Source organism: Canis lupus, chromosome 28 (genome assembly GCF_011100685.1).
Source record: "Canis lupus familiaris isolate Mischka breed German Shepherd chromosome 28, alternate assembly UU_Cfam_GSD_1.0, whole genome shotgun sequence".
NCBI lineage: Eukaryota > Metazoa > Chordata > Mammalia > Carnivora > Canidae > Canis > Canis lupus.
In genome coordinates this window covers 35,574,158-35,592,949 of record NC_049249.1, presented here as the reverse complement: position 1 = coordinate 35,592,949, position 18,792 = coordinate 35,574,158, and the positions used below count along the sequence as shown (strand labels likewise).

Sequence of the window (18,792 nt, the reverse complement as noted above, 5' to 3'; positions counted from 1 at the left end):
ATTTCACGCAAAGACATAAGGAGTGCTACATGTGTTGATGAAGTATGCATTCCTCTGCAGAAGGAACCCTGAACAGGCTTAATAAAATAAGTCACATCTTTTATTGAAGTCTGAACTAAATAATAGGGCTCTATATTTATTCCTTATAGGGGATTGGATTCAGTCAAATGTTAACCAAAACTCAATGGTGGGGGAGAAAGGTAGACCGAGGACAAGCCAAAGAGATGTAAACTATACATTGTGCTCTTGTGTTTGCTTTGAGGACCATTCAGACAGTCCCCTTGGTGCAGCCGTGACCCTGGCACATGAGCTGGGCCACAACTTTGGGATGAACCATGACACACTGGAGAGAGGCTGTGGCTGCAGCGTAGCTGCCGACAAAGGAGGCTGCATCATGAACCCTTCAACCGGGCAAGTATCAACAATCCCAGCCACTTTGAGAGTTGCCTCAGGTTGAATTGCATACTGGGAAACTGCTAAGCAGAAATCTCCCTGGTTTTCTGGCCAGAACACCCATGGAAACTTCCAGAAGGAAGTAGCAAAAGTGGACTGCACTGGTCCAAAAGGTGGGTCATGGGGAACCAGACTGCAGTGCCACAGGGCATGAGGACTGACCCTCTTCCCTGAGAAGTGGTGAGGGGAGCGGTGGACACTGTCTTTGTTTTGAAATTGCAAATCATCCTACAATCTGAGCACCTGTTTTCTATTTGAGCCTACAGCTCCAGTGCCCCCACCAGGCCAGGGCCGGGAAAACTCACTGGGCAAAGAGGGCAGGGTTCGATGGGCTGCATGGCCTTCAGAGGATGCTGGTTGGGGAGTGCTGCTTCCCTCGGGGCTGACCCGTAGGTATATCTCAAGTGCGTCAATATGTGGAGTCCAGAGCATTCGTACCTCTGATAAATCACTCTATCAGATCTGAGAGGTTTAAATGAAGGGACTTTTCTGTTTCAATAAGTCACACTGTCCTTCCTTATGGAATGCCTTTACTGAGACTCTAGACTTGGTTCCCCAGGGGAGAAGGAAGACAGTTTCATTAAGGGAGCATTCAAATGAGGTGGAAAGAGATGCCACATGAGGTGATTGAGTACAGATTCTGATGAGATCCTGATGCCCCCAAGGGCCTGTCCCAAACCAGAGCACCGTGCTAATGGGAGATTTTCATTAGGAAAGCAGAACGCACACTTGTTAGTCTTCCTTTTTATACCTGAGAACCTTCCCAACACTTATCTTCATGGCACTTCCCAGGTGAGGGCTGCTCTCTAGGTTTGCTGGAAGGAAATGCTGGAGCAGGGAGCAAGCACTGGCTGGCAGCCCAAAGATTGGCCTCTATGAAGACGTGCTGACAAGGGGCCAGTTCTGGTGGCAGGGGGGGGACACCTGCTAGAGATGTAAAGGGATGGATTGTTACAGAAGGCAGTTATGCTTTTGCAAGCAATAGCTTTCGGGGTCTTCTCTCAAACGGCTCCTAGGGCATCACATTGCCCCTGAAACAAAGACTGAGCAGAACAGCACAGCTCATGTCATGGATGTTGTCATGCCTGAGAGGTATTGGTGAGGCACCTCGTTGTTACCTTATTAGCAAGTGACTGTTTCTCTTTATCGCCACTTGGTCTGTTAGCACAGAACCTTCGGAGTGCCTCTTTTCTGCCCCTGGTTCTATCTTAAGCACAGTTCAAGAGAGTTATCAAGACCTAGTAGAGGGATTTTCTCTGAATCTATGATAACTGAAGCCAAGAACCTGAGCCCCAAGTGAGAGTATCTTAGGCCAACACCAACAGGAAGTGAAATGTTATAAAACCCTAGATACTAACCAGGGAGTTCCCCAAAGGGAGGCAAGTGTGTGCTCCTTGTCATTTAAACTGTCCAGACAGAGGCAAGATAACTACTTGGGGGTATTTGAGGGAAAGAATTCCTTCTTAGGGTGTAAGGTTGAGCCAGGGGCCTGTAGGTGCCTTCTTTTTCCAATATCCTACCAACCCAGACAGAGCCCAGCGTCACTGGCCAACATGCTGTGTGGATCTCAGACAATGGGGTTGGTAGGAAGTGAACACACACCTGAGTGGTTTTCATGCCTTCTCGTTCCTGATGAACTCAAAGTGGCTACAGAAAATTCACTGTTTGCTTAATTTCCCTGATTATCAAATAGACACAAACACACCAGCCTACATACCTCTGGAAGTGGTTCCTGATGACTAATATTGTTTATGTCTTGGAACTCTTGATAAAATTGGCAAACGGGAGAGAGGTAAATCTAGACTGGGAACCCTAGGGTAGGACTGAAGAGACCTGGGAGCCCCTATTCTAATACCAGTGGTTTTGGGTAATGCAGACGAAGGAGTAACCTCTCTAGTCAACTCTTCTTCATCAAGAAAATGAGTGAGTTAGTCTTTTACCTTCCCTCCTTCCATCCATCTGTCCATCCATCTGTCCATCCATCTATTCATATTCATTCTCTCCACCTCTCCATCTATTTATTCATTGTTTGTTCCACTCATCCATCCATCCATCCATCCATCCATCCATCCATCCATCTTTTCATCAGATCATCTACACATCCACCCATCCTTCCTACTTATTTGTTCACATAGTAAACAAAATTTTTTGACTCCTGTGCTTATTGTTGTGAGGAATGCACAGATTATTAGGAAGACCCTACAGCTCTAAGAATTATGTGATTCTGGGGGCACAATAGCAAGACCTACTTTCTGATACTCCCCATAATTTTGTGTGAAGCCTTTCAAATTGGGAAGTCTTCATGGCAGTGTTTAAGGATATAAGCCAAATTACCCTGGAGATATTTGAAAATCATAAGTAGAAGTGATATTGTTAAGAGCTCAGCAAATCATTTCAAAGGTTTTTTGGGGTTTTTCTGTTTTGTTTTGTTTTTCCCTTACCGGGGGTTTGCTAATAGCCTTTCCTTGATTTATACCTTATTAGCAATTTCTAAGTTTTCTCTTTTGCTGAGCTTGTTCTTTTGTGTAAATCTTTTCTATTTGGTTCTCATTTATGATCCCACATTCCTGTCCAGAGAGTGGTGTTTTTAATTTTCTCAGATGGAAAGAAACTTCCTAAGCAAGTGGGTGAATTAATCCCAAAAGCCCACAGTGAGGGGGAGGTCAGGCCGCCCAGCCACCCTCCGCCATCCATCACCCATTGTAGAACTTCCAGGCGGCTTTTCATCTGCAGCGTTATCCCAACATGGTCGCTCTCTTACCCCATAAGGTCCCCCCTCGAGAGCAGCAGAGTGGATTAAATGAGATCACATGTCTTTGTAAATTGTAAATCACTCCACAAATACACAGCAGCAGGATGACTGTTATTATTTAGCTCACGCGGCCTACATTGTTGAGGGCCTCTTCCAGGATCCCTGCTCGAATATGCTGGAAAACACTTCCAGGGCCACATAGCAGTCATTCAGCAATGCACCCACAGTCTCTGTGTGAATGGCTCGTTGTAACCTGGCCCATGACCAAACACCAACCTTCCTCCCTACTTCCTCTCTACGACTGATTCAGGCATGAGCAGCAGACGTTCAAGATGTCCTTCAAGTCTTAACCTCAAAGGTGACTCAGAAAGAGATGAATCCGTGACTGCTGTCATGATATTCAGGTCTCCCTGAATCAAAAAGAACCAAGCATTGCAGATGGTTCAGTATTACCTTGTTTATTCTTTATCAAGACATTCCAGAATCCTAGCTCCGAAACATTCCCCAACTGCCATCATTGACAAATGGGACTCAGAGCCCCGGGAGAACCGAGCTAGTGTGCAGGCCTGTTAAACGCGGTGTCACGACTTCAGCTGAAGCTTACAGGAATGGTCGGAGGGGGTTCCTTACAGGTCGTACCATTAATTACCGCAAGGCCTGGAGTGTGTGCGAGCATGTGTTTTATGTCTTTGGATAGTTAACATTAAGACCTGCCTTGGAAATTACTCTTTGGCAAAAGCAGTATCTGGGGATTCGTGTGGGAGTTTAAACTGAATGGAGTCCCCCCGTTAATGAGCTTCTTGGAGCCTTTGGGCTGAAAGGGTTGAGGACATAAATGCCACATTTATGGGAGTAAAAAAACATGAGCAGTTTGAACACGTTTGGAAAAGAATATTTAGCATAATTGTAAATGTCACTTCCCAGAGTGGACCCAAAAAAAAAAAAGCAGTATTGGCATTCAGAAATTACTCAGAGCTTCCTTTATTTCGTGCGGGAAGTTTTGTGTTAGAAAGAGTCGGAGCCTCTCGTGGAGGGGAATGTGGGTGAGTGTGGGACACACGCTAACCGGGCTGCTGCGACTTTTCATGTGCTCTGATGGACGTTGGGGTGACAGCCATGAACGGGGCAGACACTCTTCTTGCCTCGTGGGACTTGCACTCTCTTGGGGAAGATAGATTTGAAAAACAATAAACTGAAAATCGCAGGTGAAGAGGAGTGCTTTGAAGGGAAGAGGGTGGAAAGGAAACACATGGGCTAGGGCCCCCACTTTAGTTAGGGACTCAGGGAAGAGCTGTCCTGGAGGTGACGTCTAGGTGGAGACCGGAAGGGAGAGCGGGATGGAGAGGCTGCAGGGATGCGGGGAGGCCGTGCGCTTGGGCAGAGGGGACGTGGCTGTGCTGACCTGAGGCCAGGGTTTGTCGGGGCTGGGTCAGGATGGGGCCAGGCCTGGCGGCACAGGGAGCTGGTGCTGCCAGAGAGAAAGGGGGTGGAGGGGAGCCAGAGCAAGCAAAGCCTAGTCCACCAGGTAGGAACGTGGTTTTGTCCCCAGAGCAGTGAGAAGTCGTCAGAGGGTTTTAGGCAGGGCAGTAATATGATCTGACTTACCTTTTCAGATTCCTTCACTTCTAAGATCACCAGCATCTGAGCTATTATAGCTTCCCAAATTAAGGGCTTTGTGTCTACTTTAAAAAGGCAGGGTGTGCTTCTTGTAAAAAATAATAATAATAAGTCAAAGCGATAGGCTATAAATTCTAGTTTTATTTTCATGTAATTAATAGGCATTTGGAATGCAATGAGAAGGGTCCTGCATCAGCGCACCAGGTGGTGCCTCACACACACCCCACACTCTCGCCTCTCCCAGCTTGCATACTTGATGTACAAAATGCTATTTTGCTTAGGATTTCACTTTGCTTTTCCTACAATGAGCAGCCTTCAAGGACTCAACTTCAAAGAGCCGTGGAAGAGCCCTTTCACACTGTGTGTGTGTGTGTGTGTGTGTGTGTGTGTGTGTATACATGTGTATGTGTGTATCTGAAAGGAATCACTGCATAGTTTTCATGCTGATGCTCGGATTAGGGGTTTGGAGCTGTTTGGGTTTTGTTCAGTCCAGACTGGCAAGCGGCTCCTGAGCAAAGAATGTGCTCCCTGGCTGCCAGGGGAGAGCAGCGTGTTGCGCGCCGAGGATAACGTCGGCTGGGAAATCAAATGAGGGTGACCCCTTGCTCTCCAGTGGTGTAAATAATTTACGTTTAGCTGAGGTTGGACGTTTCAGGAATAACCTTTACAACGGGATCAAATAACCGTGTTTAAGCAGAAAGCACTGCCATTCTGCGTCCTCAGAAGTTTGTTTAATTGGCTCATTCAGTTCCATTTAATTCAGTTCAGGAAACAGTCGTTGCATACCTACTGGCTACACAGCACTCTGGATGTGGAGCACATCTGGATGGCCTCCACCCAGGTCCAACCTTCCCTGATGAAAACCAGGAAGACATCAGGCCTGCCTCTGACTCAGGACCGGCCCGCTGCAGGAAATCGGGTCAGGCAACCAACTGTGGCGAAGCCACTCGTTTACTCAGCGAGCAGTCGCTGTGCCCCAATGTGCCAGGTCCCAGGGAGCAGGGTGGGGGCACACACACACACACACACACAGAAGGCAAGAAGGTTCTGGGAACTCACACTGTGGTGGAGCAACAGCCAAGTAAACTGCTGATGACATGTAGGAACCTCAGGACTCCGACCGGGGAGGTATTGGGGGGCCATGCAGCTCTCTGCAGCCTAGTCTATCGACAAGGCCCTGGATGTCATAGCGTCTCCCCTCGAAGTGTATGCCTCTGCAAGGTTAGGAGACATTTTTTGGACCTAACCATAGTACCATTTCACGCTTAAAAACAACGACAACGACAATTCATCGCGAACGAGGAGCCAAAAGTTGGAAGGGGTGGCGGGCAGGGAAAATGAGCTAGAAGTGGGGCCAGCCTGAACCCTGAGGAACTGAGTGAGGTTAGGTAATGGGTTAGCTCCCATTACCGGAAAGCTGGATGTCTGTTTGAGGAGCCCTCTCTCTGAAATTGTGTTTCAAGGAACTAAAGTGAACGGTTCAATGGAAGATTCCCTGGGCTTTGGGACATGGTTAGGAATTGATAGAAATCTGATGTACTAGGGAAGTCCACACTCTTTGTAGAACTTGCATCCTTGAAGACAGTGCAAAATACACATAAGTAAAACTCATGCCCTCCCCCCTTTGAACTCTGAGGAACTGAGATCATGAAATACATTTATCATAGAGGATTTTATAAGAACAGGATTGTGGGAAATCGCTTTCCCATATTATCTCTTAATTTAAAGGTGATTTTTTTTTTTCTCAACAAAAGGTTTAAGAAAGGCTTCACTTCATTCCTCAGAGTAGGGGGGCGGGGAGTGGAAATCTCCCTTCAAGGAGGGAACAAAATGAGGAACTCTGGTAACATTAAAACATTGCTGCTCAGAATCCGTTTAATTATCCAGCCAGAGTAATTTCGTTGGCTACATCCCGACATTATCATCCAGGGGAAATGAACTGGCAAGAGAGGTTCTGGAAGAGAGTTCAAGAGGATGCACCACCATGGAGGATGGTCTTGCCCTCTCTGTGTAATTAGATATTGCTCACTGTGAAGTACAGGAGCTTGTCTGCAATTAATGCAGAGCTCGGAAACTAAAAGTCACTGCCCAAGGTCACAGTTGAATCGTCCTCCTTTCTTATGCTGAACAGAAAACAGAGAGGGTCAAGCTGGGGAGATGGGTCAGCATGGCCACTGCTTCTTAAATATCCAGTTTGGGGGGAGGGGGGTAATGCACATAGGAAAACTTGACTTTGACCCTAGAGGATTGCATTACAATGTCCTAGTTCGTCAGTAAACCGTGTGAGGTGGGTCTGACTATGCCTATTTTAAAGATAAGAGATCTGGGGCTCAGAAAGTTAAATGAACTGCCAGCATTTTCCAAGCTACTCAACGGGAAGCTCCAGGACACAAGGCTGAGTTGCCAGGTGCCAGGCCTCTGCCTTTCCACCTTCCTATTACCCCAAATAAAAATTTGCAGCAGCCAAACCTCAGAAAGAGGAGAAGGGGATCTCTCCTGGGGTGATGGTCAGAGAAAACCATGCTTCCAGCTGCAGGCTTCAAGGGAGCTCCCCATAGCCAGGCTCCGCGCATCAAGGCTGAGGATGAGTCGTGGGGAGCTGTGCAATTCAGCCTCCCGGTGTATTTGCCACATGGACCTGACCCCAGCCTTGTTTGGGTTTCCTGTGGGGACTGAAGCCCTCTCGGCAAACAGCGGTGTCCCTGGACAACTTCTGGGAGGCAAGCTGCCCCAATTTTAAACCATTTAGTTTTGCAAACTTCCTTCAACTTGTGTTACAACAGCAGAGAATTATTTCCTGTCATTGCTCGTTAATCCAGCATTTTATTTGTGGTAGAACATGTGTGAAAACATTATAGCTGAAATTCAGCCAATGCTTCCCTCCCCATCACACACACACACACCCCCCCAAGGCTTCCTCCTCTCCCCAGGACATATGGCACGGAGGCTACAATGTGAGGTCAAGGGGAAACTTAGGCCTCTCTGCAACCAACAATATCCAGCAGATCCCACTTCAATCCCTCTAGGTCGGAAATTCTGTGTGTTTTGTTCTTGCTAAATCCCCAGCACCTAACACAGTACCTGGCACATAGCAAAGTGCAATGAGTACTTCTTGAATGAAGGAATGGATGGCTAGAGGGATGAGTTGGCGAATGAATGCATAATGGTGACTGGAATGATGGATGGATGGAGGGAGGGATGGAGGGGTGGAAGGAAGAAAAGGTGGATGAATGGATAATGGTGAGTGGAAGGATGGATGGATGGATGGATGGATGGATGGATGGATGGATGGATGGAAGAAAGAAAGGATGGGTCAGTGGATGAACAGATAATGGTGGTTGGAATAATGGACAGATAGATTGAGGTGAGCACAGCACAATCAGATGTATGCAGAGCGAGGCCATCTTTCTTCTTTTGTGTGATGGCTGAACCTCTGGAGAGAAGATTCTGAGGCCATTGTCTTTTATGATAAGAGCTGAGAAACCCCAGGGCAATGGGAGGTAAATAGGTGGCTGAGTCCATTGCTCTTTCACACACACATACCTGGAAATCAGTGTGACAGGAGCAATTTGCTTTCAAACAGTGGAGTCCTGCCCAAAGTGGCTTCTCCTGAAAGCCTTTGCTTAATTTAGCTGAAGTGGGAGGAGAGGGATCAAAAGTCTGAAAGTAGTGGTAAGAGTAAGGCCCCGTACACTTCTCAGACCACCTTCCAGTCTGCAAAGAACTTTCATATCTCCTTTCCCATTTAATTGTGCCCAAGAGAAAAGGGAAAATACCTCTGTTTTCCAGAGGAGGAAACTGAGGCTTAGGAAGCCTAGCAGCCCCACAGCTGGTCAGAGTCAGACTCTAGATGTCAGCCCACGGCTTCTGGTTCCCGGCCCGTTCCTCCACGCCTCCCCACGCGTCTCTGAGCAGAGGAGCCTGTGGTTCCCAATCGTTGGGTGCAGGGGTGTGGGCTGGGGGTGCAGCCAGGGGTCAGCCCTTCATCACTCTCGAGTTCTCTGTTGCCTGATGGCAACCCCAGAGTCAGGAGCTCCATGAGGCAAGAACGGGACTCATGCAAACTTCAGGCCCGGCTGTGTAGCTTGGAGGTACCTAGCATTACTTCTTTTTTTTTTTATCATGTTTGATTACAAGTGTCTTCCCTGTTACACACTCACAGAGCCAGCAGTAGCAACTGGCGTCATCTGTGCAGGTCTGTCTGCAAACTGTCCCCTTACTAACCTCTGGATCTGTTTGTAGGCGCCAGAGCCCGGTCCCTGATGCGCCCCAGGCAGACAGGGGCATTTTTATTTTATTTTATTTATTTATTTTTTTTTTTGTAATGAAGCTGAGAAACTCATCTAAGACACAGCCTCTGATGGTCTGAGCCCCCTGCCCTTCAAGACTGGGCTCAGGAGGGAACAGCCTTCAGCACACAGAAGTGAGGGGCCTAATTTCTGGTAACGTCTAGAGACCTCCCGTGTACCGACCAGAGCTCAGTTGCTATCTCTCTTTATTAAAAATTCTCGGAAATTACATTTGTGCTTTAATTGGTTTCCAGGGAGGAGGAGCAGAGGTCAGAGGTCACATGTAAAAACATGAATTATAATGTGCCGCAGATGGCTTCATTCTGAATCCCAGGTGTTTGCTATTAACAATGGAAATGTCCTACTAAGGACGTTTTTGATCATTTGCCCCTGGTCTGGTGCTTTCCCTCGCCTTCTGCGGCCCATCTGGTGGGCTCACTGGGTCAGCGCTTGGCCCGAATGCAGTCACTTTCCATTCCTGGAGTTGACATGGGGAATCCCTTCCGGCCACTGTGGGTCTCGTCCTGTGGTGTGAGCCGGCGTTCTCCGAGTCATGCCCGATGCACCCGAAGGTGAGCAGAATGCGGACTTGGGACCCACTTCCGCCCCCCCCCCCCAACTCAGGGGAGTCTTCCAGCAGGGTCACGCTGCTTCCCGGGTGGAAGACCCCCTCCTTGCCCACTGCTTGGGGCCAGAACCGGCTCACAGCCTCCCCCAGGGGGTGCATTCTGGCCCGTGCTTGACCTCAGATGTGCCGGAAAAATCCCAACACCTGGCCTCTGCTTTCCATTACACCAGAGACCCCCAAGCAGGTGCTTGAAGGTGTACTTGGAGTAACGTGCAGGAGCCTGGGTTTTGCTTCTGCCTTTACCTGACCCCAGGGAGCCCAAGGTCTCTGGACGGATGTCCATCCATTGATGCTAATTCTCCTGGCTCAGCCATTTGTGCCAGGTCCTGCCTGAGACTGCCCTAGGCCCCCTGTCCTGGGAGTAACTTCTGGAAGCCGCTCCTAGAAGCCTCTGCTGTGGAAGCAGAACTTGGGATGTCAGGTCAGAGAGCTGTGTTTTGAAACCTGAAAGGACTGTGCCAAGGCACATAACCTCTTCGAGCCTCAGTATCCTCATCTGCAAAATAGAAACAACATAATCCGACTCACAAGGGTATGAGTAAGAATGCCCACGGAGCTCCTGGCCCATAGCAGGGGCTTGCTGACCACTGCTAACTGCTCTTAATATTTATGCTCATTACCCCTTGACCTGCAGGCAAGAAGCACTGCAGTGGGACGGCCTCCTTCAGCTGCTCCTCTATCCTGCCGGGCTGCTGGAGACTGAGCCAATCCCAACAGCACTGCCTTCCTGCTGGCACCTAAATTCTGTACATGCTGATTGAGAGTTTTTAGTCCTGGGCCTAACTGTGAGAAACATAAAAGATATTTTTTGAAGATAGCCCTAGAAGTTTTGGTCAGAAATTTGAGCACAGTCCATCCCAACTGTGACCTCATGCACCCTTGCACTGCAAACGGGTCTCCAGCTCAACTAGAAGAGACCATGATGATCATGTGATGGGGTTTGTGCTCCTGGAGAGACGAGGAACATGTAGAATCAGCTCCAAACTGTAAATTAAGGGGTTGTTTTGGGGGACCCCTGGGTGGCTCAGCAGTTTAGTGCCTGCCTTCAGCCCAGGGTGTGATTCTGGAGTTCTGGGATCAAGTCCCACATCAGGCTCCATGCAGGGAGCCTGCTTGTCCCTCTGCCTGTGTCTCTCATGAATAAATAAAATCTTTAAAAAAAAAAAAAAGTTGTTTTGGGAAAAGTTCTTCAGGCTAGTTGTGGAGTGAACGATTAAAGAATGAGTCATGAGATCATGTTCTCAGGGCACAGAGGTCAGGTCTGCTGTGTTTGGGGTCACAGTCCACCCTGAGCACCGGGCTGAGGGGTACGTGGTGGATGCTCACATGACTTGGAAAAAGCTTTCAGGATCTGCTGACAACCATGGCTGCGTGGCAGGTCAGAGCCAGCCAAATGTGTTTTTGTTTGTGTTGGTGGTTGCTTATGTTCCTAAGTTCCTGTTCTGGTCGAGCTAGAGAAAACCTGGCCCCTCCATTCTGGAGCTGGGTCTTTTTGCTCCTTTCACACCATATATGTATTAAGTTTGAGGGATTGTACTTAACTGCCTAATCCTCCTTTGGCCTCCGGCATCCTTTTCCTCTCAAGTTGACACGTACTTGTGGTTTACAGTTTAAAGATTGCTACGTTTGGGCCACAATTATGATAAATTCTGCATCCTAGCAAAAATGTTCCTAAGTCCTTGAGCGTACAAGGCATTCGTAGTCAGTAATTTGAAGTAGCCAAAGCAGCAACTCTAAAAAGAAAGACACAGCTTCTTCCTATGAATACTGACAACTCGCACCTCACGGAGCCGTGAAGTTAACTGGAGACTTGTCCTGTTTTTTTTTTTTTTAATATTTTATTTATTTATGACAGATACAGAGAGAGAGAGGCAGAGACACAGGCAGAAGCAGGCTCCATGCACCGGGAGCCCGATGTGGGATTCGATCCCGGGTCTCCAGGATCACGCCCTGGGCCAAAGGCAGGCGCCAAACCGCTGCGCCACCCAGGGATCCCGACTTGTCCTGTTTTATCCTAACCCGTGGCGCGTGAGGTCATTGTGCTTACCCCATTCTATGGATGTGAAGACTGAGGCTCAGTTTTAAAACTTGGCTTTAGTTTTGGTAGACGGGGTGGTCAGACTCCGTCTTCCACGTTCAGTTCTTCTCTACCTGTTCCGAGCCCCACCCCCACCCCCCAGGCCTGCTGGATCAGTCACTTCTGCTGTCAGGAGGAAATAAAACTCCACTCTAGCCTGCAAAAAAGAAATCAGTGGGAAGCAGCACATCGGCAACATATTTTCTAAAACTAGCTATGCCTTAATCATTTATCAGCTGTGGGAGAAGTGAGACGGCGGCTGTTGTTTTTTTCTTTTCCAATCAATTGAAGCAAATCTGGAAGGCTTCCCATCCATCCCGGTTTCCTGCAACATTGGCTTTTCCTGTCACACAGTTGTGTCAGCCGAGCACAGTTGTATTCTCAGCAGCTGCCAGGCCACTTCCCCTCCTTCCCCGGGTCACTCCCATGTCTTTCCTGTGGTCAACACACAGACCAATGTCACCCCCAGAACTCAGAGCTGCGAAGGGCAGGGGTGTCTCAGGGAACCGGGCGCACGGTCACCGACAGTCCCCGTGAATCCAGCCCTGTCACACCTGCTTTCCCAGGCTGCCTGGTTTCCAACAAGAAAGGCCATTGTCTCCAGGTAATACCCGGAGAGCTTTTGCAAGACTGGTAACTCCCGACCTCTACTGTCAGAGCTGATAAACTGGCTTTAGTAGGGTTCACCCCAAAAATATAGCAGTGAAATGCACAACAGGTGCCTGCAAGCAAAAAATTTTCTGACTGCAGATTTGTCAAAGTAAAAGTAACCCCTAATAATGTTTTCCTTGGCAGCTTTGTGACGGCTAAAATATTAAGCCTTGTCTGCATTTACAGTGAAAAGCCATAAGTGGCGTTCCTCTTTTGAAAGTGGGTTTTGTGTTTTGGGTTTGTTTTTTTTGTTTTTTGTTGTTTTTTTTTTCCCCAGAATCTCCCAGCTGTCTGTTTGGTCCACGTATTTCCAACCTTCGTAGTTAAAAACTAGAGGCAAAGGCGGCTATGTGTGATGGAAGAGGTCACATCTGGGCAGGAGCCAATCGCTCTGGCGTGGCGTCCGCCCGTGAGCGGAAAGCAGCACTTTTCTGGGGCCTAGGTAGAGTCATTTGAAAGTGTTCTTGTGCAGAGGGCAAGTATCTTGCCAGAAGGACTTCTTTTCTAAATAATTCTCCCATTTTATCGCTTTACACCAGTCTATCATTGCTATATGTCAACTCAATTAGCTGCCGCCCTGACATATTTGGGATAATTTACCAGAACTATTAAAAAGCGTATTGTGATGAGCTTCCTGAAAGCTCTGGGAGGAACTGAGGCTTGTCGTTTTAAACCACTGACCCTGGGCTGCAGAGGATCTTCGATGTTATGGGCAACTACGTGGCTCCACGCAGTGCTCTTTTCACCAGTGGGAATCCAGCTCTACCAGGAGACAGAAACAGTTCGAACCAAAGGAAGGAGGAATTACCATATGGTGGAGTTGGAAGCAAGAGGAGAGTACTTGCTTAGGAATAGAAACCTCATGTTTTATGACCAGAACCTTCCTTGGCTCCTTAATTAGTATGACGTGTGATGATTAGTTGGTCATTCTGGTATGACACTGAAAGATATTTGAAAATGTATTCATGATTTGAATTTGACCTTTAAAGATGACAGATACTCACGGGGCATTTTTAGCACCTGCCTAAAATCACGTACTGTTTTCAAGATGCTGTACATTGGGTTTCCTTAAGAAATGGAAACACAGCGTAAAACCAAACTTTCTAATCTGAGTGCATGAAAAGGTGACCTACGATGCACCTAGATTGTATTTCTCCTTTTCTGACATAAGCAGATGTGGGTTTGTCCCTATTACCTTAATGCCACCTGAATTTTAAATCTAGGTCAGTTGCTCCCAAACCTTAATTTTGATAAGTAGTGTCACAGTGTGGATGAACCTTGAAAACATTATGTTTAGTGAAAAAAGCCAGACAAAGGTCACATAATGTACAATTGCATTTCTATGAGAGTTCCAGAACAGGAAAATCCAAAGAGACAGGTTCGTGGTTGACAGGGGCTGAGGGGAGGACTGCTTGATGGGTATGGGGTTTGTTTGGGGTGATAAGGAAAATAAATGTTTGGGGCGATGGTGGCACAACATTATGAACATACTAAAAGTGACTACATTGTATACTTTTAAGTAGTGGACTTGACATTATGTGAATTTTACCTCAATTTTTAAAAAATCACCTTGAGGGCTTATTAAAATACAAGTTGCTGGGCCCCACCCCTGAGTTTTTCTGACTTAGTAGGTCTGGGTAAGGCCTGGACATTTTTGCATTTCTAGTAGTTTGCCAAGTGATGCTGACTCAGGGCCCGCACTTTGAGAACCACTCATCCTGGCGCATGTTGGACAGTGGGAGGATTTGTCCTTCGTATTTAAATCAGTACATTAGGGCTTATTGATCACTGTCCACATTCCAGGCGTTCCTACAGGTAATGCAGTGTGAACTGCCCTCAGTAATGAGGAAGATGGGATTTTTAAATAACTGAACTCAGAATTAAATCCAGTGTCCGCCATTCTCTAACTGTAAAGTCTTAAACCAACCCTTCCTCTTATTGGCAAAATGAGAATAGTACCTGTCTCACTGGATTGCTTTGAAGTTTTAAGTCTAAAAGCAAAAAAAAAAAAAAGAATATTACTTGAGAAAGCACCCACCATGCCACCCAGCTTAAAGAAGTTTCTCCATACATATTTTTAAAAATACATCTGTTTATATCAACTAAATATAATTATCTGCATTATAATTATATACAATTTGTTTTTATATACATTCTGTATTTACGTGGATAAGCGTGCAAAATATATTTATTTTATGTATATGCAAATATATGTCCATATTCTACTTCTATGGATGGAGAGGCAGTGTGGGGCATGGGTGTGTCCGATAGTTCCCTTGGCAAAGGTTCTACAAGGGGACAGGGAAGGGCTCCAGCCATATTTGAATTATTTGATCCTCCTCAGAGCTTTGAACATAGTAATAGCCTCTTGAAGACTACTTCTTGAGTAAATAGGTGGGTGATTCCATAAAAAGAGTAGTGAACAAACTACCCAAAAGGTTTAATTCTGCTGTCATCCAAAGCTCAGAGGCAGAGTCGGCACCTAGGAAGTGGGGTGATGAGCTTGGCCGCGCCAGGCATGTTCCTGGTATCATTCTTTTACGTGTGACTGAGTTGAAGAAGTAGCAGTCTTAATAATCACTGGGCTGATAGATCCTGTCCATGGTTTCTTGACACCATCTTGGGGAGTAGCTTCCATACTGTGTTCGTGGTCCATTGGCACATTTTTCACAAGGATGAGTGAACTGTTCTTTGACTCCTTAAGCCAAGACCTCAGTTATCCACTAAGCATTGTGCAACCATGCCTATTTGGATGTCAAACATTTTCAAATATGTGTCGATTAGGATTGTATTACAATTAGAGGAATCTAATATTTGGTGCCATCAAATTCCTTTTGGAGATTTGAAATCATTTTACCTCACTAAATTCTGTTTACTGGAGGAAGGCCCATTAGGTTATATATAACTTTTTTTTTAAGATTTTATTTATTTATTCATGAGAGACAGAGAGAGAGAGAGAGAGGCAGAGACACGGGCAGAGGGAGAAGCAGGCTCCATGTAGGGAGCCTGACATGGGACCCGATCCTGGGTCTCCAGGATCACACCCTGGGCTGAAGGCGGCATTAAACCCCTGAGTCCCCGGGCTGCCCTATATATAACTTTTAGATATTCTCTATTTGCTTGTCATTCAAAAATAGTTTGTTCTGGGTGGCTCAGTTGGTTGAGTGTACAACTCTTGGTTTGGGCTCAGGCCATGATCTCAGGGTTATGAGACTGAGCCCAATGTAGGGCTCAGCACGGTCTACTTCAGACTCATTCTCTCTCTCTCTCCCTCTGCTCCTCCCTCCTGCACATTCTTTCTCTAAAATCTGTTTTTTAAGTTTGCTAAAAAGGGAGACAATAATAAGAATTTGTAGTTCTTATGAAAAATACTTTCAGCTGTTATCAGTACCTGGTCCATTCAGGGCAGAGTCCCACCACTGCCACTTAATGATATTTGTTGGTAGTCTTCTTGCCATTGGCATGATCTCAGGTGGCCTAGGGGCTTTCTATTGAGCAAATTCCTCTAGTGCAGTCATATCTCTCCACTGGATCTTTGCACCAGCTCTTCCCTGTGCCTGGAACATTCCTTCTTTAGATGTGCCCACAGCTTGGTCCCTCTCATCCCTCTGGTGGGAAATTTTCAAATGCTACCCCCCACCCCCAATGATGTCTTTCCCTACCAGCCTTCCGAAAAGTTCTGTTCTTCCCACACACAACCTCTCCTTCTTGCCTGTTTTATTTTTGTCTTTGACACCCTTTTCTAGCACACTTAATTGGCCCCCTTACCTTATGCAGCACCTTCCTGCCCCACTGGAGTGCTAGCTCCATAATGGCCAGGATTTTTCTGTTTTTTTCATCCCCCTATTTCTAAGAGAAATAGAGATTCATTACAACACAGATAACAGGTGACAGCATCTCGCACGGGCACACAAGCATAGTTTCGCCAGCAAGGATCTCCTCTCCTTTCCCAAACACTCTGCAGTTTAAATCCTAGACTTAAACCGATCCCATTCACCTTATTACTGTCTCTTCCTTTTCTTTCATGTCCTTTCCCTAAAACCCAATATGTATTTATTTTTGCAAGACAATGAGATAGATGTCTAAGCTGGAACTGGAGCTAGTCTCGGCCCTCTAGCCTCTGGAGGACATCCTCTGCCCACTTGGGAAACAGGGTGATTCATACCACTCTTTCATTGGGCTTCTCTCAACTACTGTTATTCTTGCTCTAAACCCTTCCTGAGATGTACAGGTGATCCTAGTGTCTTTTCTAATGAACTGTTAAAACATTCTAGAAATCAGTTCTTTTCCAGAACGAACGAGTAAGAATTCATCACAACACTCAGTTACATAGTACATAAGAATGACGTTTGGTCTCCTGGATCAGGCCCTGACATACATAAGTGTCCTAGGACTCTCAACTCAGAAGAAAGTCTGATCTCCTTGCCTTGATGAAACTTATGTCTTTGCAAAGCGAAGAAGTGCTCTGAGTTCCCTCTGTAATGTACCCATTGTCTTTTCAATACAAAGCACTTCTAAATTGATAAAATTAGAATTTTCTTGTGATCATCATTTGAAGCTATTCAGCATCATTTTGGTATCAAGAATAATCTGTCTGACAAGGAAAATTATAAAGATTTCAAAAGGAACTTTGTGACGGCACTATAAATAAGTCCTAGTTTATTATTGCCTTTCCATCCAAGAGCAAGATTTGCACTTCTTAATTTATTCATAGATTAGAATTTTACTCCAGAGTTAATAACCTGCGACTGATAGAAAACACTTGGGGTGGGGGGTGAATAAGACAGCGTTACCAGTTTATTACCAGGAAATTATCCTGATCTCAAAATATTGCCAAACTGTATCAAATGGTGGCCAGCCTGTCATCTTCAGGAAAATGTAGCAGCTTGCTTTGGTTTGGCCAATTGATTAGGATCCAGTTGTAAAGTCATCCTAAACGTCTGTGTGGAAAGAAGATGTTTAGGCTTGCTGGTCAGCAGGCCCCTGCTTCCTCACTAGGTAATAAAACCTTCTGGGTTTCTGGCATGCTTGTCCCTTATAATCACTGCTGCCTCAATATAGGAGAAAATGCATTTGAAGAGAGAGGGAGATACTCTACTTGTGTTGGGTGACACTAGCTGCTGTAGGAAACAAGCCACTGATTTTTGGTGGCTTACCGTAATCGAGGTGTGTTTCCCTTCCATATGACACCCCGGGGCTCTAAGCTACAGGCGGCTTCCCTCCCAGCAATGAGTCAGGACCAGTGGCATGTATGGCTCTTTCACCTCCTGGGACATTTGGAATAATACCCTGAGCTCAGCTGGCAGAGGGGAAAGAAAGGACCTAAGGAAGAACTCACTTAACTATATTCAACCAGAAGTGTTCCACATCACTTCACCTCTGCTCACGTTCCACTGCCAAGAATTAGTCATATAGCCCACCCTGGAGTGGGCGCGGTGGGGCGGGGGGGACCAGCCTGTCTAGACCATGGAAGGGAGGACATGGACTTTGCAGGGCAGTTGGCCAGCTTTGCCGTATCCCTTCGTCGCCCTGGTAGTTTGAGACAAGAGCAGGACCTGCATTTCTGGCCACCTCCATTCTCTCACAGCTATGCTTTGGGAAGCAGTGATTTGTCCCTGGTAAACCCACACACCAGTTTCAGCTGGCCCTGACCTCCAGTGGGGTTGTTTCCATGCGGCCGTGGAATTGCTAAATGCAGTCACTTGTTCTCACATCTTCTTTGTACTTTCCACTAAGGACATTGGTATGTGTTCATATTGGAAACCGCAGGTCCCAAGAATGCAGTTTTCATTATATCATTTCATACAGAACTGCTGATAATCGTCTGTAACGAGATCCTGGCTAAATTTGTTGATGGGAAAACCATCAAAAGGTCATTTTTTTTTATTTATTTTTTATTGGTGTTCAATTTACTAACATACAGAATAACCCCCAGTGCCCGTCACGCATTCACTCCCACCCCCCGCCCTTCTCCCCTTCCACCACCCCTAGTTTGTTTCCCAGAGTTAACAGTCTTTACGTTCTGTCTCCCTTTCTGATATTTCCCACACATTTCTTCTCCCTTCCCTTATATTCCCTTTCACTATTATTTATATTCCCCAAATGAATGAGAACATATAATGTTTAGAAATTTCACAGAGGAAGACATAGACATGGCCAACATGCATATGAGAAAATGCTCTGCATTTTTTTTTTGATAGACTACTTCCTCCTTGGTAGTGTTGGTGCCATAGAGGAATGGGTCCCAAGAGGTAGCTGAACACGCCCCGTGTTGGGCAAGGTAGTTAAGCCTTGGTTGGTGGGGACCAATGGCGGCCACATTGGG

General features: G+C 46.5%; 1 protein-coding gene across 2 annotated transcripts in view; it reads left to right on the top strand.

The window, feature by feature from the left end:
• Nucleotides 1-18,792, top strand: part of ADAM12 (ADAM metallopeptidase domain 12) — a 329,385-nt gene that overhangs the window by 254,156 nt on the left and 56,437 nt on the right. For both annotated transcript variants that reach the window (XM_038579090.1, XM_038579089.1), the window contains exon 11: nucleotides 263-411. In XM_038579090.1, the coding sequence (XP_038435018.1) occupies nucleotides 263-411 (149 nt within the window). The remainder of the gene's footprint in view (nucleotides 1-262; nucleotides 412-18,792) is intronic.